Below are 25760 nucleotides of genomic sequence, written 5' to 3' on the forward strand. Positions count from 1 at the left end.
GTATTATATAGATTTATCTAAAAATATATAGTCGAAAACTATCACATTTTCTTAAAGCACATCTGGTTTTGGCGCTGGCATATATTTTATAGGAGATTATAGAAGTAATAACTGCCTCATATGACTGGGTAGGACAATTATCGTAACAACCCTGCACTAGCATACAAGTGTGAAGAATATAACAAGTTTTACAGTGAATTCTTCGACCATAGTCTAGTGCAGTAACCTATGTTAGTTCTGGAGAGGCTGAGATTTCCCCTCATCAGTTGTTTTAAAACCTTCTGCTTGCTGAATTATTGCTTCCAATTCATCATCATTGATATAGTCCATCTCCATCTACAATGGTGATATCTTTTGTAATTTCATCCATTTGGATTATTGTTGCATTAGATTAGGGGGTTGCATCAGACATCAGAATCAGATTGATTAGTGGTGAGTTGTTTGTTGATTTTACGAAATTTTTACCCAAGTTATAAAGCGTTTCAAAGGCGTTATTTATCAACAATGCTATTGGAGAGTATGAGATGACCTGAAGCAGGTAAGGATAACTAAATTATTACTAGATAAAGGTTTGACTGAACATCAAGCCTTGAAATTTTATTTTTCAAATACCAAAAGAATATTCAGTCATGTTACTGTTCTAATGAGACCTGACAAGTGCAACACTATCATAGGGTAAAAACCTATTTACTTATTACATACCTCTGGCATACTATTACATATTTTATATTTTCATGAAGTTGGATATGTAAAAAGTATGTGAATAAAACTAGCATTCTTCAACAGAGCTTTTGGTTTTAAAACGAGGATTAGTTGTCACCTTTGGGCGGTAATTATTGTATTAATACAATAGTTGTTCAACTTTGATAAACCTCAAGTATTACACTTGGAGCTTTTGACAAGAGAATTACAAAGATATTTACTAGCTTATATAATACTTTAACTCAAGGTTTTACATTTATTTTATAGAATTTTTAAATGTGAGTATAACGGAATGAGCTTCAACATATTCTAAAATTATCAAACGTTGTGTCAAAATTTGTGTTTAAAATTACACTTTTGATAATGTTTAACATGCATTCGAAGATTGATTAAATGCTCTCTATTGGTTGGTAATGAATAAAGAGCCAAACAGAAGAGAAACTGAAAAATAGAATTAGAATTCTATATTAGAATTAAGGTTAGTCCATTAGATTTTCGAACGGAAAAAAGAGCATATTTTTTGCTTTTGCTCCATCCTTTCAGCAGCAAACAGGCCTTTTCCCACAAGAACCTCTGAAATGTTCAACTTGCTATACATATCCCAGCTATGAAATTATAATGCATATCGTTAGTTAGAATTGGTCATGGTTGTACATACATGTAAATAAAAACAATTTTGCTGAAAATATATAGAAGTGAGTTTTACTATTTCAGGCCTGAAGCTTCAACTGAGTTGTGCATCGAAAGCATATATGTTAATGGAAAACATAAATACATGATGTCCCTGGGGTTCATCCCCAAGTAAGCTAAAGATTGTTAGAGCGTTGGTTACAAAGAGCGCCAAACAGAAGAGAAACTGAGAAACAGAACTAGAATTCTATATTAGAATTATGGTTAATTCATCAGATTTTCGAACTGAAAAGAGAAAATATTTTTTGTTCCATCATTTCAGCAGCAAACAGGCTTCCCAAGAACCTCTGAAAGGTTCAACTCGCTATACATATCCCAACTATGAAATTATAATGCATATCGTTAGTTAGGACCGGTTATGGTTGTACATAAAGAAAAAATAATTTTGATGAAAGCATATAGAAATGAGTTTTATTATTCCAGGCCACAAGCTTCAACTGAGTTGAGCAACCAAAGCATAATTATATGTTAAAGGAAATCAGAAGTACAACTCTTGGCTTCATGCATCTTGCTAACATATTCTTTCTGCATATTCTATATGTAACAGCATATTTGTGCCACAAACTTTACCTGCGTCAGGTGGTACTAGAAACCATCATTGACATGCTCGTTGTCTACATGATAAACAACAAAATAAATTCATATTTTACAAAAAAAAACCTGGAAGTTTGTTTAAACATCTAGATATAATATGAGAATTAATCTATCAATTGTAAAAGCAAACTAAGTTGTGTTTACCAATGTTGCAAAGCTCAAAGATAAAAGTTTCTTATTTTTGCCCAGGTTCTGGTACTGGTTCCAGGTACTGGTTCGCCGCATAGCGCAGTATGTTGGCATTATACCCACAATACATCAGTGATCGTTTGTAAAAATGTTGTTCACACTATCACAAATGAACCCGCATTTACATCGGCGATTAATCCATGAAATAGTGTTCACATTACACAATGCAGTCGCTAATACAATAAAAAACTAGTCTCGCTGCAACTATTATAAAGGAAAATATAGATTAAGCAATCTGCGACAGCCAATCATCATCGCTGAATTCATACACATTGCACAGACCGTCGCGGATGTTTGGCGAAATATTGGGAAAGTTGGACGGCTGCAATGTTTCCTAACGTATCCGCATCGCCTCAACAATGACATCGTTTTACGGCCCACATAGTCAACGAATAATTGCCGACAACTCCAACATACAGTATGAATCAGCCTTTAGGGCCAGAGTTTTCTTCCATCATGTCTGCCCTTATTTCAACTCAAATTTGTAGACCAGTAACCATAGACCTATTAACTATACTTTATATAGTTAACAGGTCTATGCTAGTAACTAACCGTCGTGCTCTCTGTGGGTGGTCCAGCTACCCTGTGTTCATCACTATCTGGTGGCGTGTTGATCTCATCTAAGGGAGGGGGATGATTGAGATTGTGTTTGAGGGTTGCTGCTTCTGAGGAGAGATGGAGATCTTTCTCCCAAGCCAACTGATGCACTGCCGCTGTCCAGTCAGGGTCACCCTCGCTGAGCATACCACAAGATGCTCGTCTCTTGCTGCTCATATCTACAACGGATCATATCTTTAATCAATAATTTCTAATCACACCTATAATAAATTATCCATGGTAATATCTATAATCAATGGACATATTCAAGTCAGTCTTGCAACTTATGTAATCTCATTCTTGCCACATTTTACATGTCAGTCGAGAGACCATTTATGCTCGAGCTTTTCCAGGATTCATGCAGTTACAAAGGCTCTACAGATGAACCTTGATACATATAACAGCAGTATTAACACTAACAAAACAATAATAATAACCATCATAGTAATACTAAAGCCAATAAGAATAAAAATCATAGCAACAGCACGAATAATAACAATAATCACACTAGAAGCTGAAAAAGTTGAACTTGAGGTCAAAATTGCACCCTTGAAATAAATATTGCAACAAAAATTAAAATCTCAGCCATTATTTAAAATCCTGTCATGATTTACATTGAATTGAATAAAGTTAATCTTTTATGTTGCGATCAACTATCAACTGGAGATCAAATCTTGTTTAATCGTTGCTATCAAATCCAGTGATAAAAATGCACTAAACTTGACTTGAACAGTAATCTATACCTAATTCCGATAAATTCATTCACCTGGCAAAGTGAAGTCAGCGTATCGAATGAACTAACCACATAGGCAACAGCAACTTTAATCTTTCACCATTGACTAAAACTATTCCTATATGCTACATTAGCCCACCTGACTGAACATCTTTCTTGAATATAGGTTATAGGTTATAGGTCATAGGTTATGGGTCATAGGAATAGGTCTATACATGATTTGCTGTTATGGAATAAGAATTTTTATCTCTTCTGAAGATGTATTGTGTTTGTTTTATATTATGCTAGTTTTGTATATTATCAATTTTATATTATATAAATTATATATATTTTTAGTCTTATATAATATTTGTTTTTATTACTAGTTTTATATTATTGCATATTAGTTTTAAGCAAATTATGACAACGCCCAACAATTTTGGCAATGTTTTGAATTAGAACATATTTGTTGTCAGTTGGTAACAAGGTTAAATTCTACACCTGGATTCGTACTTAGTTACTATGATATTTGTATTTGTCATTTTTAATAATAATAACTTTAATAATAAATTTTGTAATTATAATCTTTTGGTGCCTAATGTTAAGACGGTGCATTATTATGCTCATTTCTCATAGACTCAACCATAGAGGGAGTTATCTTTAGCCTTGTTCATCAATTGCATTGGCATTTCTTCATCACACAGGTGGGTGACACGCGCGTCAGTTTACAGTTTGCTAGGCCTCTGGTGTTGTTATCGCATGATTGGCTGGTGCAAGAGGGCCATACTTGTTAGCCAATGATATGTGGTTTCAGGGCTGGTCGTTGACCTGTGAACTCCGTTTTAGCAGACGAACCGCAGTTAGCTGCTCAGTCCAAAGGAACCAGTCTGCTTGAAGCTGTTCACATATTCACATTTAGTTACTAAAGAAATTCTTGTTACACAAATTCTCAAAGTTATTTACCTGGAGGCAAAAGGTACTATCTATAAACTTTTATATTATGTTCTTAATCTGTAAGCTCTTGTTCTTTTAGTTGTCTGTTGTTGTACTGTGAAAACCTGGGATGTTACTATTCATTCTCCTAGTTTTGAGCTTTTGTATTGATTACTTGCATTTGTGTTTAAACCTGACGGAGGTGTTGTAGTTGAAAGTCAAGGTTTACAGTCAATCAAGTTTATTGCAGCCACACAAAACCTCCCTAAAGCTTAAATTCCTAGTTACGTTTCCGCGTTGCCAAACCTATGCGCTCCTTGACAAAATCTAGGAAACTAGATTCTTAATTCTCTTATAGGCCTATCCCTTGCTATCAGAATACGTGACAACAAGCAGTAGTCTGTAAATATGCAGGGAAAGATTTTACAATCTCATCATTTCTAATTAGCCAGTCCAGCGAATTCCTGATAACCATGACGAATAACGAGATGGTTTACTAAAATGATAGCAATTCGACATTAAACACAAAGTTTGAAACGACGTTTGATATTTCCATAATATGTTGAAGTACTTTCAGCTCAAATCATAAATACAAATTTATAGAATTCATGTAAAGTTAATAGTTAAAATTGAATTTAATATTGTAGGCCTAATAGTGTTTGCAACTTAATTTATGTTGTAGCAGCAAGCGACATGCTAGACAATACTTATTACAAACATCACAGCCTTGGAGGACAGTTTGTTTCCATAGTAACTTACATGTACCGCTAGAGTATGTGCTCCACTGATCATATAGCGTACATTTACCACTGATCATATAGTGTACATGTACTACTGATCATATAGTGTACATGTACTACTGATCATATAGTGTACATGTACTACTGATCATATAGTGTGCATGTACTGCTGATCATATAGTGCACATGTACTACTGATCATATAATGTACATGTACCAGTGATCACATAGTGTGCTTGTACTACTGATCATATAATGTGCATGTACTACTGATCATATAGTGTGCATGTACTACTGATCATATAGTGTACATGTACCACTGATCATATATATGCATAACCAATCTTGTTGTGTATACTAAGCGACAGAGATATTGAGAAAAAGACCACAAGAGCTAAAATATAGAATACAGTCATACCTCGACATACGAGTTTAATGCGTTCACGGACTGAGCTCGTATGCCAATTTACTTGTGTCTCAAGGCACTATTTTCTATCTCACGGTCCTATTTCCTATATAAAATAAAAATAACTAAATACAAATTAATCTGTTACCACACTATGAAAAAAGAAACACTTAAAGCAGGATATTACGGTGGAAAAATGTGTTTTTAATTGTTTTAATGCAGCACCTACGCAAACAAAGTATCAAAAAAATACCTATGTAGTCGTTAAAATCTGCTTTAAAATGTAAAATTACTATGTTACTATATGTTTTTGGTTTTGAGACAGATTTAGTGGCTAACAGCGGTCTGAGAGAGAGACGAGAGCAACACGTTTGGTACAGTAAATTTTTGTGAGTCCATGTAATAGGAACATTGAATTTAACTCCAACAAATTTAGCTCACTAGAAACACGCTTAAAGCTGAGTATTAATGTTCTTCTAAATTTTCATTATTTTTGTCGTCCTAATTTTTTATTATCTGTTTTTGGTTTGGAGCTTTTTGCTTCGTGTTCACTATAATCTTTAGCCGACCTTTTAAAAACTTTTTTCAAACTGGTTCAAGAAAAAAACCGAGCGATTCTGTTCTCAAAAACGGCCTCCTGCGTACATGGCTATATCGTGGTCATCGAGCGCCGGCTCGAATGCTCGTATCTCAAAGATTAGTCGCATCTCCGCGAACTAATCTTTAAGATACGAGAAAGAAGAAACTTGCTCAAAATGCTGCTCGTATCTCAATTTTCTTGTACGTCGGGGCCTTCGTATGTCGAGGTATGTCTGTAATTGCAAATGAATGACAAACACAAGAGTGAAGCCGACTTTAAACCTCCTGATGTGAGACATTGAGCTGCCTGCAATAATACTTACACTTTAGATAATTAGCTCTCACTACCAGCGAAGACTTTCTTTTGAAGACTAAATTCATAAAAATGCAGCTGTAGTCAGATAAATGCTAGTTTTCAAAGAATTTAAGCTTATAACATTCAACTAAAATTGCAAAGAGATTAACGCTGTAGCTGTTGTAAGAAAAGTATTCTGTGGCACACCATAGCTTATTTTTGTGTCTACTTTTTCTGATTAAAACTATCAAACTCGAATGACAGTTCTTTCTCATCATCAGTCATTGATATAGGAAATGAACATTTTTTTGCTCAATGTAGACAAACAGGGCAAATTTTTACAAATCAAATTAATGTAGCTGAGCCAATGCTAATAAATAGCAAAACCAATTATTCAAATGAACATAAATCGTACTTACTCGAAGTTTTGTTTCGTAGGAGAGTGTTGTCATAAAGGGAAAACTGATTGGCATCTGGGAACAGGTGCTTGAAGACTATCTCACCGGTATAGCCAGATCTCCTGACTTCTCTAATCAGGTTCAACGTTTCTTTTAACATCCACTGTAACAATGGAGAGCTACATGTATGATTAACAGCTCAGCATCTGACACAAAGATTCAAATTTAAAAGTAAGTTGTTAACACTAAAATGGAAAACTGTTTTTTGGCATGGTAGAATGAAATGCAACTAACTAGGTGTTGTTAATACTTTGAAGCCTGCGCTCGAGATAGTTTGGAGAGTTGTTTTCTTTTTTGATCTTACACCCGAGTAAACTAGGTTGCGTAGTTCCGATTTGTTTTTTACAATTCCAATTTGCAAATGATTATAAAATTTTGGTTGCTTTGTGCATAATAAGTTTTTAGTTTAATGTCAAATTTCCAAATCAATTAGACAATTAGTTTTTGAATATTATCAAAATACCGTAGACATTTTTATCCAACCGTCAAATGAAAGATTGCTGCTTACTTACCGAATGTTATTTTATAATGGCATACCTGGCATGGCCGATTTAAGTTCTTGGCAACGAAGGATTAAAAATAGAAAAACTAGAAAGCTTATTCTCTTCAGCAACAAGAGCTTTACACTAAAATTATTTGCTTTTCTATTCATTACAAATATACACAGACTCTAACAGACTCAGTGTACTACAATCATTATGTTTCCTCAGTTATTTTTAAAACATCACTTCTTTGAGAGAATGTGAAAAAGACATCTGTTTACTCTATTTTATTTTATTTTTTCCTTTGAGTCTTACAAATGCAGAGCTTCAAAATGGGATTCAGTTCAACAGAAATTGTGCTATTCTAAATGCTTTTACACTCGATGGAATCTTGTCGATGGAATCTTGTCGATAGAATCTTGTCGATACGGTTTAGGATCAGGGGTCCTGCTTTATAAACACCACTAAGCTTCAAAGTGTTATTGGCTGAACTAAATAAACTTCATTAGAATTCTTTAGAGAGTTCTTTAGAGAATCTAACTGATGCAGCTGATGATCGGACCTGATGCTAACGAAATCAATCAAACTGTTTATCATTACTTATCGACCAAATTTAATGACAGCAACACACAGTCCAAAAGTGGTTTAGTCTCATATAATAAGCCATAAAATATTCACAAAATTTAATGAGCAAAATTTATGAAAATAATTTTGTCTATGATAGAATTCACAGCCAAGATGTTCCCAATCGATCAATCATTAGATTAATCAGTCAACACAATGAAATGATACTTCCACTTAGCCCCCAGCGTCCCTACCTTCCAATTGGAGACAGCATCTTTTCTCTGTTTAGCCATCGTCTTGCTTGATGATTTTATGACCATCAGAGCTCTATAGTTGACCTTCCCATGACCCAACTCTTTTTCTAAAGCACAAGTATAACATGATTGCTGCATAGCATTTACACTGCTGCACATAATGCTCATATGTGGATATTCATTTTGTGGTATAATTTTAGCATAGACCCGTCTGATTTAGGTTTGCTATATACCGTTAAACCTCTATTTGAACGCCATGGCGCTCTATTTTTTAATCCTTTCCCTGTAATGGCGTTTTATTAGAGGTGACATTCAAACAAAGGGTGTCATTGTATGATTTAAATAGCTCGTCAGATTTGATGGGAAGCTAAATTTAACCCTTTTACAGGAAAACGAATGTCGCCTATAATTTTTACTTTCCTTTGGGTCGGAGTAAAATAAACCTTTTTGGATGCAAAAATTCTGATGACTTACCTCCAACTTGTCACAGGTTTTCTAAATAAATATGCACCAGGAAGCTAAGAAATATCTCTACCAGTTGGTATCTATTGCTTGTAGTTAATCTACGATGATGTTATAGCCTGCAGTGCAATTAGTTTGAGATTGCAATCTTTTATTTCATTGTAAATTTGAAGGCATCTTTTTATTTTATATCTACATTTAACAATGATACGTTAAAGCTCATTGCACTCATTGATATGTTTGCTATAGTTTGCAGCCAAAACTGGCTTTTTATGTGCAATAGAAGTGGCGTTATGAGTGTCCATCTATTGTAAGCCGAGTTTACATAACTGAAATGATGCTATCAAATAATATGCTATAAATGTGCAAACTTATAAATTATGTAATAATAATCTATCAAACGCCACATATATATATTAAAAAGTAAGTGACATAACAAACCATATTTATAATACAAGCAAAAACAAAAAATTAACATTTTCGAAACAAAAATATTTGAATCGTTTGTTCGGCCAAATGCATTCTGATTGATACTTTCATTTGGAGCCAATTCATCTTTTTCTGGCAAGTCAATGCCTTCCACAGTGTCTGCTAATCTCAATTCTTTTTTTCTGCACTGCTGAACTAGTCAATATTAGCGTCTAAACAAATCTTTTTGAGCAGAGCAAAACTTTAACGCATTGCTATTTAGAAAACCTTTCGCAAAAATAATGATAAACTTTTAGCCTGGAAATAGTAGTGCAGATTTTATGGTAATTGTAAACCATTTTTTCGCGTATGCCGAAGTATCGAAACCGCGTTAAACAAAGAACTTCTTTTTAGCTTGACACAGTTAATAATTATTCCTTTGGTGCTGCATTCAAAGTTTTAAAGAAAAAATGCCATAAGCTTTGGAGTTAGAAAACAGACTTCGATTCGAAAGCAACCATGAAATAATTGTTAGTGATGCAACCCAGTCATTACTAGCACCATTTTGCAAACGCTTCTACTGATCACTTGCTATTATGGGTTCGGGAAGGTCAATGAATGTCAAATAGAGGTGGCATTCAATTAAAGGGTGGTGCTCTATTTTTGACCCCTTCTCTTATAGTGGCGGCCAAATAAAGATAGAAATAATAAAAGTGGCATTCAAATAGAGGTTTTACAGTAATATCTAGTTTGAGTTCCAACTTTAGATATGTTTCCCGTAGTAACGAAACCACAAAGTAAAAACGACTTTAAATCAAAGTAATGTTTTGCCAGGTATATCACTGGAATCAGTATTTAGCATAACAGTTGCGAGACTCATAAACGATGTGCATGGTTCTTAAACCTGGTATAGACTGTATCGCTGTATGCCTGGGTTGTCCTATCAGCTATTTTTCGTAGATCATGGAAATGCATTAATGATGCCATTACCGAGGCAACGCAGATATTTCGGCAAACATCGCAGCTGTCAAACTTTCCCAAGTATTCCGCAGTGTATTCACGACGGTCGGTTCAATGTGCACCACTTCGGTGATAATGATTGGCTGTCGTAGATTACATGACTTATATTCTCCGTTGTGATAGTTTCTGTAAGAATAGCACTTCAGCGACCCTGCATTGCATAATGTGACTACTATGTCGCGGACTACTTGCATATGCAAACACAGGTAGGTTTGTGATAGTGTGAACAATATAATTATTATAGACAATCACCAATGTATTGTCAGATTACTACTGATATACTGATATACGGTGTGCACCAGGTTCTAGGCTTTTAATGCTCATGTCAATGCACAACATTTTTGCTTTCCAGTATCTCACAATACTGCAATACATTGCAATACATTAATCTCTCGCCACTTCTCGGTTCACTTTTTGTGACTTCAGTACTTTATGATGTAAAAATATTTACTAAAAAGTTACAAATTACAGTAAATAAAAAATCATGAATCTCTCTCATACTCTGGCCCAGTGAAATTCCTCCATGAGCATCATTATGCTAACAGTCGTCGCAATTCGCTACTTTTCTGTTACATTTTGTAAAGTGTAAAACTGAAGCGTGCTGGTGATGCTTTTCATTATATCTCTTAAATACTCATCATGCCCCTTAAATGCTCTCAACTCTCAAAATTGTTTAATTAACTTAACAAAAAGAGGAAAACAGTTGCGATTGATGAAAAAAGGATTTTATTAGATATCGGTTCATTACTGTGTATTTTGCTACCCTCTTATCTTCTGGAGGGTTGTCAGTTCCAACTAAACCGGGAGAGTTGTCAATTCCAACTAAACCGGGAGAGTTGTCAGTTCCAACTAAACGTGAAAAGTGAAGGACTATTGTATTAACGTCTTTATCCTTTGCATATTTTACAAATCTTTAGCCAGATGAATCTATTTTAATTTACCTAGGTGAACAGCATCTCTTTCTGGTGGATTGTCAACAGTGACTGAGTATTTGTCTTGAAATTTGAGCAAGGAATCCTTGGAATAGGCTCTTTCTAGAGCCATGACTATCAAGGCCCATTGTCTGATCCATTCCTTTTCAGACTTAGCTGTGATGTTCATGTAGGTGTTTCCCATCATGGCGATGAGCATGTTGAGGAGAAGAATGGGCATGACAAGCATAAAGAATATAAATACCATCTTGGTCATGGCCGGGTACGGCGTTTTGTCAAAGTTTGAGTACTGCAACATACACATAGCGTAGATATAACAATTTGGAGCTGTCAGTCACTGCTTTATGATTATAATACTTGATAAATAAACTGCTCTTGGCAATAGCTATATATAAATATATAAATAGTTATATATAAATATATTTCAAAGTTTGTCATCTGTTGTTCCCTGTCTCGGCAGCTATAGCTAATAAAATCTAGGAACAAAAAATTCGCTTCATGCTGAGTTTGAACTCACAAAGATTGCAACCGCAAGCTTGTAAACACGCACATTTAATCCCAAAGCCACGCAGTTCTTATCATTTCATCGCTCGTTTCATATACTGTATACCCCTTTCCCGATTACATATGCTAAGTTACATACCGTACAGGATGAATTTATTCGTGGAGTTATATTTCGCGAAAATTGCCATTTTATGCATATTCGCGGACTAATTTATTCGCGGCTTAAAACTAGCACTCTCTATGAAAAGTTAACTCTATTGCGTTTTGCAATAGAGTTAACCTTACGCATGCGCACAATGCGTGTTTCGGTGTGCGCATACACCGAAATGCGGTATACACCACAGCTTGCAACTACGAGTCGATCATGCTAAGCTATAAATTTTTGCTGCGCTTAGAGGTTTTCACGAATATTCATCGATTTGGAGGCCTTTGATGAACCAACAATTTGTGGTAAGTAATGAATTTTTCATCCAGATACATTTTTCCATAATTAACTGCATTAGTTAATTCTTTTGTTTAAAAACTAATTGCTTTCATTAAATACTTCAGCTATTGTTTTTGCACTTCTACACCACCGCACGTTTTTGCACTTATTAATATGTTTTCTTTTTTGTGTTTACTGCAGATTGAGAATGAAACAACCTACTCCGATTACGAAAACTAAAGACAAGTAGTAATATTCATCAAGGCAGGAATATTGGCAGAGATGCAACCAGTCAACTTAGACCCCTTCATCAACAACAACTCCTTGATATCGCTGCAGCAAACATTATTATATTATATATTTTATTTCATGTATAAACATATTATAATTTATTACAAACTTGTGTGAACAAACAAAATATTGCAAATACAAATAAAGTTTTACAAACGATAGAGTAAATATAAACAGTTTAGTCCATATGGCTGTTGTCTAGCAATAAAATTAAACTGGTACTCTTGATAAGCGAAAACTAGCGTGTAATGGTGCTCTCTGACTAGTTATTTTGGTAATAGCAGCTCTATATCGCTGTCACTGTCTTGGGTAGATGTTAAAGGCGATTCTATCGCTACTGCATGACTGGTAAGGAAGTTATCATCAGAACTCTCCTCGTGGCCTACTATTGCAAAGTTCTGCCGGTTGGCAGAAAGTTTGTGCTCGTAAAGGCGTTTTTGTCCCTTTTTTAAAACATATATATTCTTCTCGTTAGCAGCTGCAGTCACTTCTAATTTCAAGACCTCCCTGAATGATTAGTGATACTCTAAGAATGACATCTACCACCCTTGTAGTCATGGTGCCTCCGTGTATGATAAAAAATCTCTCTCACACTAAAACAAATAACGAAGCGGTAGAATGGAAAAAATAAATATTGCGTTTTACCGAAGAACCAAAGTAAAATTCAACTAATTTAGTGAATGTCACTGCAAATCAAATACACACCATAATGTCCAGATCAGAATCATGATCGTCCTCAACTTCGGTATTAGAGATTGATGGAGTTGATTTCAATGTAAAGAGACTAGGAGAGATTTTTTGCGATGACGAAGCCATGCCGAATAACTTGTGAAAACCTTGAATAATTTTGTAAAGTTTGATGCAAGGCAATAAAACTCGAAGCACCGGCGATGATTTTAAAGAAGTTTTGGAACTCGGCTACGTTTAGTACTTCTGCCTAGCGGCTATTTTTGCGATGACGCCATTCTGCATATCTTGTGACAACCTTGAATAATTTTGTAAAGAAATGTGATGCATTGGCAATGGTGTTAGCTCAAAGCCCAGGCAATGATTTTAAAAATGTTTTGGAACTCAACTACGTTTAGTATTTATATTAAAAACTAGCCTAGCAGCTAGTTTTAAATTTGATGCAGTAGTTATTCTCCCTTGTGATTAAAAATAGAACTATTTATTTGCGGAATTTAATAATTCGCGGAATTGACTGTTCGCGAAATCGCGAATTTTTAGAACCAACGAATATTTTCATCCTGTACGGTATTAATTAATACAATGTGCCCACTAGTTATGATGCCCCTGCGATAAGATTTTTTCGCTTCATTCTATGAAACTCAATGCTTTTTCGTCCTCACCATACTAGCTTGAATTTGTTTTTGATATTTGATGTTTTGGTATCAACAAAAATTTCTCTTGAAGATCAAAATTTTTGCAGTTAGTATACTGATTACGATGAAATAACAAAAATGTCCGTATATCCGTGTTTTGGGCCAGCTTAATAATTGTTACGCGTAGCTGTCAACGGTGCAAGTTATTAACCCCAGGCAAGCAACTTAAGCTTGAGTATCTTAACTAATGAAATGACTATTTGCCCAATGAATCTATTGTACACGGTGTAGCTCAATGGCTAAGCTCGCAGACTCTAGATCCAGAGGTCCTGAGATCAAATCCAGAGCTGAGCAGATTTTTCATTGTTAGATTGTAATTGCTATAGTTGAACACAGGGTTTAACAAAAAGACAAATTCTGAGATATATATATATATATATTTAATATATTATATGTATTTAATATATATACATATATATTAAAAATTTAATGATGTTGGGTACATCTATAAGCAATTTTACATCAATCAACTTAGTATTATGTTGTACTTTGATGCAAAAGAAGCTATATATTTAAAAAGAAATGAAAATATCAGATTTGATATAGTCATAAGTACATAAATATACAAAATTTAATATGAAAAATATAAATTTCTAAAGTTATATGCTAAACAGATGTTTGCATGTTGCTACAATGCTTTTTATATTATTCCTTGAAAAAATGTATGTTTTGCAAACCTATGATAAATTACAATAAACCTACATGTAAGTTTAAGACAAATAAGCTGAAGTAACAAGTGATTTATTATAGATAAATGGGCAATTTATTTATTCAAATGGGCCATTAAAAATATTCAAATGGTATCTCCAATCTGCCTAACCAACCATTACATTCCTACTTCCCCAAAACACCACACATTATACCAAACACCATCACCTTGCCAATCCACATTATATAACAGTGATATGCAAAAAGAACTTTTACTTTCAATACACGTAATTTATTTACTTTACTGTTTTTGTCTTATGGTCTTATTTGCTTTAAACAGCCTTGACCGGTTTAAATAAAGTTTATATCAAGTTTATCAAAGTTTATCTTTCAATTCAAATAGTAAACATACTGTAATATACAGGGTATTTACCAAGCTTCTGACATGAAATAAACAACTCTATATTGAACACTGTTTCTAGGCTGCCAAAAGCTTTTGATTATGAATAGTTGGTGTAAACAGTACACTTTATGTTAATTTCTTTAGAATTAATTTATAACAATCTTCAGTTCACTGAAAGTATTTCGCAAAGCTGTTCAACTTGCTGATATCACCTTTTCAGGTATTGCTGCCAGGCAGTTATGAAAGGTATAAACTGCACTACAAGTCTCTAGAGATATGTATTAGTAAAGAGCCACATCTAATACATTTTGTATTTATAATCCTTTAACAAATTTATCGTAATAAAGAGAATTAGGAAGCTGGTGAAGCATTTAAAACTTTATAGATGCAAAATTTGCTATTGTGTGTGTGTGTACATTCTTGTGTGTGTGTTTGTGTCAGTTATTCTACATAAACACTAAGCGTTCACAAATTTTTTATTTCATTTTCATCCAAACTTTACACGCGTATGTTCTGTGCTGCTCTCAGGTCGCTAAAAATATTTAGTTTTCAAAGTATGTCTTGTTTCTAAAAACCAGCCTCTTAAACAGCCCCTTGCCCACCTGCTAGCTATCTGATTAAAGATAAAAGAACTCCTAAAAAGTTTTGAATTTGATATGCTACACCTATTAGAAAATTTCTAATCCAAAAGAACTGTTTCGTGAAACAATATTCCTTGATTTACTAGAATACAACTTGACGATTTGATAAAGCGATCTTATATATATTTTACTTTATTAACAGTGATTTAATTTCAAACAGAAATGTTTTCCAAACTATCCCATAAAACAATCATGAAGAAAAGAAAAAAAGGGCAACAGTTAGCCAATCAAATAAAATAAATAATTCAACCCAAGTTTTAAATACCTTTCTATGCATAGAGAACAGATATTAGGTAGAAGATTGTTCTTTCGGCTAGCAGAAAAAGGAATTTTAAACGCTATATTTCAAACAACAGTTGCCCATTTTTGGTGCTCAGAGACGACAGGCTTACTCACATTGAACTCTCCAAAAGTCATGTGAATGAGAGACATCATTGTCTTCCATGGGTCTTCAAACTTTGCTATGGTCCCATTTTTAATGTCTCGGTAAAGAGCATAGAAAGCTGTAATACAGACCAAAATTGCTTACATAGCATTAAACAAAGACAGTAATTTTAGCACATAATCACAAAATGACAAAGTATCAAACTGCTGATTTGTGAGAATTTCAACAATAAAAAGAAAAAACAAATTCTGCTTAAATTTTAATGCTGGCATACAAAAGTTAGACTAAAAATTTGTCTACATAAATGATTAAGCTTTTTCTTGCTATTTAAATTTAACACAGATATTATACACTTCCTGTTATGTCTTGTCCAGCTCCTGTTCTCTCTTTATGTCTTACACAGCCCTTGTCACAAGTAGCAAAACTTTATTCCACTACCCTTAAAGCTCCTGTTATACTTCACACAGCCCAGGTTGTGTTTCACTATTTCATGCCCCACATAGCTTTTATACCAAAACTTCTCCCTTCCTCTTCAAACATCTCAGGTCAAGACCTATACAGCTCCTGTCATGCCCAAACATCTCAGGTCAAGACCCATACAGCTCCTTGTCATGCCCAAACATCTCAGGTCAAGACCCATACAGCTCCTTGTCATACCCAAACATCTCATATCAAGACCCATACAGCTTCTGTCTCGACCCACATAACTCTTCTCACCATTCTCTACATTTAACAGACTAGCAGTAGTTACCTTGTGAGAAGCAGACAAGAAAGATCCCATATATGATGCCAAACCTAACTATGTCTCCAATGAGAATTTTGTAGAACATCATTACCGAAGTGCCAGTCAGACTGTGGCCTCTGTAAATAAACAGATTGAATAGCATGTTCTCGTTAGATAAATGTGTTCTCATTGCAGTTAATATGGGACTGCGCACTGAAAATTAAGTCAAATCAAAACGAACGCTTGAAATTAAGTTTATAGTTATACTTAAAAATGGTTCAGTAAAACCCTTAGCTTAAATAAAAATGACGTTAAATTTTAATTGGTTTTAATAAACAAGATATTTCTATACATATAATGTTAACTCATAGATTCTTATTTATCTTTTGGCAAGCTAAATGCATGTCCATTATTGCTTTCTTTAAACATTTTGAAGCTATATATAAATGGCATAATGGATTAGTCTGTCGATATTAAAAAGGCAGCATTAAAAACTCTTGTTACCATATACAATATAATGCGCTATATATTATATTATATACATAAATTACTTACATAACAGAGAAAATTATTTCTTTTGAAAAGTGAAATGTCTACTTTGTAGACCTAAAAGCTCTTACTAGACTAGTATAGCTTAAACTCCACAAATCAGTTATATGAAGTCTGACCAGTGAAGAGTACCGCTACGGTCTAGATAATCACTAGGATCCTATCAGGCTGAGTTGAAATGTTTTTGTTGCAATTCGATGGTCAATAGCCAATCGTATTGGATGCTGTTGTGACTACATACTTTTTTTCATTAGTGTTAACTTGTAATTATTTCCAGGTTTGATTATTTTTGTTTTTTAATTTTATTTTTAAATGAAAGTGGATAAGTGTAATTAGTATTAATAGTTCTATAATAAAACATATTGCCTAGGATAGAAGTGAATAAGGAGAAGTTAAGAGTTACATCATATTGAATTTGTGTTAATATTTTAATATTATGTTAATATTATTATTATCATTATTATTAACATATTATTAATATTATATGTTAATATTCTTTCATCAATAATTCATCTGGTGCTGGGTGTAAGTGGAGCTTCTCAAAAAATAATATTTTTGAGTAAATGCCCAGATAGGATGCAAAACGCTACAAAATTTGAGGCTAAAGACACTCCCCCAATAGATTTATGCCAGATCGACACACTAAGTTTTTTTGCCATTGTGATGTGAAAGTCCTTTTCATTGGACAGACAAAGCTTGTAAAGCTTCGTGTTTTTTCTAAAATAGTTTATCTTCGCTGTAGGAAAACTGTTCAGACGTGATTGCATGGAAGAATTGAACGGATCAAATGTGAAAAAACTACAACCAGGTACGATTTCACCATTGTGCCATATCAGTTTTTTACCACATGTATGCAATATTACCGTTACAAATTTTAAGCTTTTGTGTCTGGGCCTTTGTTCATATGTGTCATCATAGCCAATGTAGTAGCTACTTCATCAGATAGCCTTAAACCAGGATAAAAGAGATTTGTCAACATACATGTATGGTTGATGGGCGAGCATCCCAATAAAATGAAAAATCGTAATAGTATGCAGCCACAGCTACCACTAAGATAGGTATACAGTTGGTGAGGAGTGTAGTAGCTTGTGCTTCTAATAAGCCAGAGCCTTTAGTAAATTAAGACATGACTGGGGTGTGATGTGATAACATGCCACAGCTAATAATACATGTACACGACGGGCGTGACTGGTGGATTGTGTCGCGGCTCAGAATTCGAAGTACACAGACTAAGCTACCCGTAATTAAACATACACAGCTGGTATGCAGCTCTACTGCATAAGCTGCCTAGTGTATTCTAAGTATACCGGTGGCTTTCCCACCATCTATCTGTATATGATTGACTTACTATTGCTTTGCGTATAGTTTAATAAAAAGTAAAAGTGCGTTGACAACAAGACAATACGTCAGAGTTGTGTTTCCACTGAAAAGGTTGGAGTTAAAATGGATTCTAGTCTGTTTAAGGTTTGAAATACGCTTTTACATAGACTTTACACCAAATTCAACTCCAACTATACAAAATGGAGCCCCTGTGTTAGCCAATGTAATACAACAAATCCGTTCCATTTGGTTGTGTTTTTGACGCTATTAACGTTGTAAGCAGACATCCTACTGTACATGTAACTAGAGGGATTGCAGAGAGAGATTAATATTGCGAGATATGATTTGTCAATTCCATGTTGTACTCCATCAATGATGACCGTCAAAAGGGACAAACATATTATGCAGCATTTCACTGATCTCATGCCCTGCGACTGAGACAAAGCCATTTTACAACCGCTTTTCATTTTTAACCAAGTCAACTTGGTCAGAGAGGAAGCAACTCCAATAAATTGTCCTGATGTAGACACAATATGTCTAATGAATTTACTGTGAAATATTATTTTAAATTCAGCAATATCTAAAGGTTGAGTTTTGTTCATTTGTTTTTTTTTGTTTTATTAGCATCAAATATTATTTTCTGAAAACAAGGAAGACGTATAGAGACGACGAGGACTCATAGCACAATAGCATGGCTAGTCATAGTGCGAGCCTGTGTAAGTAGTAGACAACTCATGGCGGCACTGACATTATGTCAGTGAGTTTAGTGGGTAATTTTTGAGAGACACTCCAAAGCTGTTCACATTGCTCATCTTTCTGGTATAAACTGTTTGAGAGTTCCATGCTTCGGAAGGCTGGTATGCGACACGTCTCTGGCCACATGCAGACAGGAAACTGGGTGGTTTAATAGATAGCTCATAGTTGCGAATAGCGTAGTATGGCTTGTCTTGTAGTTTATTCATTTGAACGAAGTGAGCTAAATGACAGTATGTAGTATTATAGTTGTTGCATTAGTTTATGCGTTTGTAATTTGATTAAACTCATGTTTTTAAAGATGATTTTTTAAGCTTTAGTCATCCCAGCGATTTGAATAGTGACCGCTAGTTGCTCAGCAGACTTATTTATAGCAACTAATTGCTAACCCTGTACAGGCATTCCGACTCTCTACTGCTACAGGTTAAAGTTTAAATTAGCTAAGATTCATGCGAAACGTGAGATTGAATTAAATAAAAGCAAAACACGGCGCTATTACTAAATTTTAAAAGCTTTGATTTTCAAAAAAATTCATAGAGTGCAATGAAATTATATCAAGGAGCATTTATTGATTTTACTAGAAGAATGTACTTGAATAGCATTCCCAAGTGCTTAATCAATTCTCAAGAAATATTGCACAAGAACGTTTTAATTGTATTACTGCTTGTCTCTAGAGGTCTATTAAGCACATACAGTTGATACTGACATTTGTGTCAGCTATCAAGTCTATAAGACACACATAGTTGGTGCTAATACATACATTTGTGTCAGCTATCAAGTCTATAAGACACACATAGTTGGTGCTAATACTGACATTTGTGTCAGCTATCAAGTCTATAAGACACACATAGTTGGTGCTAATACATACATTTGTGTCAGCTATCAAGTCTATAAGACACACATAGTTGGTGCTAATACTGACATTTGTGTCAGCTATCAAGTCTATAAGATCACACATATAGTTGGTGCTAATACTGACATTTGTACCAGCTATCAAGTCTATAAGACACACATAGTTGGTGCTAATACATACATTTGTGTCAGCTATCAAGTCTATAAGACACACATAGTTGGTGCTAATACATACATTTGTGTCAGCTATCAAGTCTATAAGACACATATAGTTGGTGCTAATACATACATTTGTGTCAACTATCAAGTCTATAAGACACACATATAGTTGGTGCTAATACTGACATTTGTGTCAGCTATCAAGTCTATAAGACACACATAGTTGGTGCTAATACTGACATTTGTGTCAACTATCAAGTCTATAAGACACACATAGTTGGTGCTAATACTGACATTTGTGTCAGCTATCAAGTCTATAAGACACACATAGTTGGTGCTAATACATACATTTGTGTCAGCTATCAAGTCTATAAGACACACATAGTTGGTGCTAATACATACATTTGTGTCAGCTATCAAGTCTATAAGACACACATAGTTGGTGCTAATACTGACATTTGTGTCAGCTATCAAGTCTATAAGATCACACATATAGTTGGTGCTAATACTGACATTTGTACCAGCTATCAAGTCTATAAGACACACATAGTTGGTGCTAATACATACATTTGTGTCAGCTATCAAGTCTATAAGACACACATAGTTGGTGCTAATACATACATTTGTGTCAGCTATCAAGTCTATAAGACACACATAGTTGGTGCTAATACATACATTTGTGTCAACTATCAAGTCTATAAGACACACATATAGTTGGTGCTAATACTGACATTTGTGTCAGCTATCAAGTCTATAAGACACACATAGTTGGTGCTAATACATACATTTGTGTCAGCTATCAAGTCTATAAGACACACATAGTTGGTGCTAATACATACATTTGTGTCAACTATCAAGTCTATAAGACTCACATATAGTTGGTGCTAATACTGACATTTGTGTCAGCTATCAAGTCTATAAGACACACATAGTTGGTGCTAATACTGACATTTGCATCAGCTATCAAGTCTATAAGACACACATAGTTGGTTCTAGTACTGACATCTTTAACTGCTATCAAGTCTATAAAACAATTGTAGATGTCGCTAATACTTGTACGCATTATAAACACTTGATATGTGTTAGTTTTCAGTATGAACTACACTTTTGCATTTTTTTAGTTTTTGATAGTATTATTCCAATTTCATTGATGACAATGTATTTCAAGACAACCAGCCAGTATTTAATTTTTTATTAATGCTAAGAATATTAGAATATAATAAGTGTAGTATTCTGAATCTTTCCTGAATTTTGTTAGTTGTGCACATGACAGTATAACAGTACCGTGATGGAATCTTTCTATATGACAGTATTGTAGTAGCTACCACTATGAATACCTTTGACAGCACAGAAATGACTAGTGAAGTTAATTGCTATTTTGGTAGCCAGACAGCTTAATAAAACCTCTTTTCATCAAAGCCACTGACATTATAGTGGCAAGCAAAACTTGCTTTTAAAATCTAATTCCCTTGTTTAAATAAGTTTTATAATGCATGTTTATTTATGCAAAAATATAAAAATAAAAACAGGAAGGCCTGAAAGATTTACACTTACAAAGACTTTTATTTGTAAGGACTTTGTAAGTTAAAGACTTTCAAAGACTTACAAAATCCTTGAAAACAGCTTATTGAACTTTAATCTTTGCTGCCTCATCTACATATAAAAATTTGAAAGTCTGTCCTGTGTTGCGTGTACATCCAGTTATAGCGATTAAAATCTAGCAAGGAAAAATCCTCTACGCAGAGGATTTGAATCAGCGACATTCAAGTTGCAAGTCTACAAACAATGATACAGACGACTTAGCTTGGCACCTAACCATTAGGCTAAGCCATTCATATAATTTCCAAAACTCTTACCATATATATCCTTACTGCAATTGTACATGCTAAATATGCACTTCTTATTATTAAGTAATATTACCTTTTGCATTTGTTACTTTTTAGAATTTTTTAAAAAGTTAGTTTTTTACCATGGCACATTACCTATTCATTCAATTTGTAAATTTCAAATGTGCCGTTTCAATTTCAAATGTGCCATTACAATCTTATTTCCTATTTTGGTAAATCTCTAAAAGCTAAATGCTTTTCACATTGGCAATTGTATTATCTGGACTAGGAATTGCCTCTACATCCTCTCCGTTCAGTCAGACAAATTTTTAGACAAAGACAGTTTAATATGTCATTTTTATTTTTGAACCAGTATCTTTAGGTAGACATTTCTGAATTGTCCATCAAAACTTTGAATTCAACGAGCTTCTGCTGCAACAGTAACCTTTTTTATACACGCACTTCCGTGCACCCATTGTTTATCTTTCTCTTAATTTATTTGAACTGCGCAAAAACAATTTTTTTATGATATAAAGTTTTAAAGTTAAAATAGTAAATGTTGTATATGTTAAATAAAAATAAGTTTTCTTTGCAAATACTTTTTAATTATCCAGGCTATGCTAAACATTCGGCTAGTTATATAAAAAACTAAGCAAAAACAAGCTGTATTCCTGGATAAAACATTCTAACAAAAAACCTTTTTTACTCCCTGGGCTTTCAGTTCAGAAAAACCTAACCAAAGACTCTTTTGCGCAACAGCTGATCTCATCATTCACAGCGCATGTTCTAGAGTGCCTGTTTCTTGTTGCTCTAAAAAGTGAGCAGCAAAATTTAATGCTGTGGTTTGTGGTTCAATGGATCCATATTGAGTTGACAACAGCCACATCAGCACGCACAACTTTTGTTTGTCTTTATCAAGTAAGGATTGTATTCAAAAAGTTGGAAGACTGCAGATAAAAATTTGTATTGCATGACAGTATTTCAACTGAAAACTTTAAATATATCTAATTTGAACTACATTTGGATTTTTATGATTGCATGATATAAAAACTGCTGTCAGATGAAAACGTCATGCTAAAACACCTACCAAAGTGTATCGTATCATATACAGCAATCTTAATAAATACCTTACTTGTTTTTATCCTCTCATTTATATAAAATTATATCTAGGTTTTGTCTTCCTTAGCATACCTACTTCTAAAATAGTTTCAAATAAACACTTATGAAGACATATTGAAAGATCATAGTAATTCTATCTATTTTTCAGGTTTTACTGATATACAAGGGCAATAAACATTCACTAAGTTACTGTTTGCTTATTTTGAACATATTTTGGAATGTGGTAATAGTGACAACATATTTTATAACTCCCACAACCAAGCGCAGTACAACTGAATCAACGAGCCAAAGTCAATTAAAGATATTTGGCTCAATCAAAAGCTCTTAAAGTTTGATTAGTATTCACATTCTTTGATATGTAGTAATCGTAGACAATAGTTTAAAAAGTAGACTTGATGAAAATAATATGAATAACAGTATTTGGTACCAAATATTATTTTACAGTGAAACTTTTTCAAATTAAAACCCAATTATTTGTCATGTAGTTATATTCAAAAGCATATCAATCAGCTGCACAATTTTTTTAGACTCATGTAAACAGACTAGTATTAAATATTAATTTGTACAAAGGAAAGAAAAAGGTTTCAATAAAACTTGGCTTGAAAAAATTATGATGCCAGTTTTATTGCAGCTGAAAGGTTAGTATGAGGTTTTATGGGTGAACTTACTTAGCGAAGAACAAGAGCATGCACCAAGCGCAGGGAATCGCAATAATCAGCATCGTCTCTTCCATGTTTTGGAGTAAATCAGCTGGATCAGTCCCATCAACGTTTGAAGAGTTATTAACCTCGACAGCAATGTGAGCGACTCGGACCGGCACACAGAAGATTATCATGAGGCATGACATGAAGAAAACTGCCTTAGATGGAGCGTTTTTCTAAAATTACCATTAAGTCATTTTTATAAAACTATGGATACAAAGATTTAGCTAAGCGTAAAGTAAGTTGAGGGAACTAAACCCACATAAATGGCAAGAAAAGACAGAAAACAGAGCTGCATGCAAGTCGTCATGAAGCCTCAACCATAAAACAGTCATTGTTGAAACAACCGACTGCGAGAGAGAGAGAGAGAGAGAGAGAGAAAGAAAGAAAGAGAGAGAGAGAGACCATTAGGCCAATAGGAAACCATCATGAGAACGAATCTTCCACTGGCAGCAGAGAACTGTAATCTTTAATAGACGTTCTTTTGTTGCAAACAGATAACCTTTTTATACCTCTCGTTTAGACCAGACCGAATTATCTGGCCTCCAGTTGTAGTGATTAATGTAACTGTTGAGGATCTAAGATCAGGAAGAACATTATGTGGTGTTTCAAGTCAGTTTTGTAATGAAAAGATAAAAGAAATACATCTCGTGAATTTGGATGGATTTGCTGCTAGGAAAATATCTTTTATTCTAGCCTACGAGCTCATTTTGCCTAAACACACGCACACACGCAGTGTGTCTAAATATGTTGCAATGATGACATGCTAACCCAGTAACTAAAGAGAACAAGATTACAAGAGCGCAAAGCTAACTACTGATAGTTTATTGCAAAAAGGTGTGAAAAGAGCCCCAGTCAAAAAACTCAAATAATTGTTAATCTTTGAAATGTACATTAAATAGTATTACTATCCAAGTTCATATACATGATGAAATGACTATTAAAAAATAAAAAACACTTTAAAAATGCTTCTATTGAAGCTTTACAATTAGATCAAATCAAATAAAGATAAATGCTAAACATTTAATTATAGTTATGCTTTTCATTTCCTCTTTTGTCATATAGCATTTTTTATACTAGACTATCCTCTGATATGCAGCGCAATTGTATCAAAAGCAATGAGTGAGTCCCAAGGATTTGTTCAGTCTTAATTTGTGCAAACCAATTTCCTGACATTCATGATATCCTCAAATTTCCTTATACGAGTCAGCAGTGCAGCCAAATATTGATCAGCAGATGTGACAGCGCTGCCAAGGTTTTGAAACCTAATAAGCAAACATTAAAATCTCCACTCAAATCAATAATCTATTATATTACTCTATATTTATTTCTGGCATGGCCACAATTTACAGCTATCCGCGTCATTCCACTCAACTTAACAATGAACTCCTAAGTAGCCATTCTCCTTTAGATCTCCACTCTATATTGGCTAGCACTTTACAATTTAAGTCGTTCCATTTCTTTTAACCGCTGGTTTATGAACCTAGCAATAAAAATTATCTGCTACTCTAAATCTCATTCTTATGAAAGCACTCTATTAAGAAATTTGTGAACCCTTGGTGAAAAACCGCACTGACTTCGTCAATTGATCAAGCAGTAAGAAACGGCTAACATGAAATTAGTATATAGAACGCAGCATGTCAACTTAGTCTTGTGCCATATCAATATTATTTTAGCAAAAACGTTTTATAAAACCAAGTGCTATGTCTCAGCATTGATAATTTACACACGTATTCAAGAACTATATTAAAACGAAACAGAGATATACCACACTATTTCAATGTTGTGTTAACCAAAAAGCAGTTGTAGTAGGTGTATAACTGACTCAGTAGGATCAATACAAATTTACAGATATAAAGAGCTTGAGAATTTATTTCCTAGTACATAATTATGCTATAATGAATGATGCTTTCTCAATGAAGTGCATGGGCTGATCTAAACATAATGAGCACAGCTAGTATGAGCGCCTGCAAGGGTACTCAGTTTTGGTTGGCTATTTATGACAGTTTTAGATTATTTATTTCATTTTTATACTACATATAATACAAATAAGCAGTGACAT

At 34.0% G+C, this 25760-nt stretch overlaps 1 protein-coding gene across 1 annotated transcript in view; it reads right to left on the bottom strand.

The window, feature by feature from the left end:
- Positions 1 to 231: 231 nt before the first annotated feature.
- The window catches only part of LOC137387933 (transient receptor potential cation channel subfamily V member 5-like), a 38880-nt gene continuing 13351 nt past the window's right edge, over positions 232 to 25760 (bottom strand). Inside the window, exons 8-15 of the mRNA XM_068074450.1 lie at positions 23666 to 23874; positions 16447 to 16556; positions 15707 to 15813; positions 11027 to 11306; positions 8196 to 8302; positions 6857 to 6998; positions 2728 to 2951; positions 232 to 330 (exon numbers count right to left, since the gene is read on the bottom strand). Of these exons, the coding sequence (XP_067930551.1) occupies positions 232 to 330; positions 2728 to 2951; positions 6857 to 6998; positions 8196 to 8302; positions 11027 to 11306; positions 15707 to 15813; positions 16447 to 16556; positions 23666 to 23874 (1278 nt within the window). The remainder of the gene's footprint in view (positions 331 to 2727; positions 2952 to 6856; positions 6999 to 8195; positions 8303 to 11026; positions 11307 to 15706; positions 15814 to 16446; positions 16557 to 23665; positions 23875 to 25760) is intronic.

The sequence above is a fragment of the Watersipora subatra genome, chromosome 2 (assembly GCF_963576615.1).
Source record: "Watersipora subatra chromosome 2, tzWatSuba1.1, whole genome shotgun sequence".
Classification (NCBI taxonomy): domain Eukaryota; kingdom Metazoa; phylum Bryozoa; class Gymnolaemata; order Cheilostomatida; family Watersiporidae; genus Watersipora; species Watersipora subatra.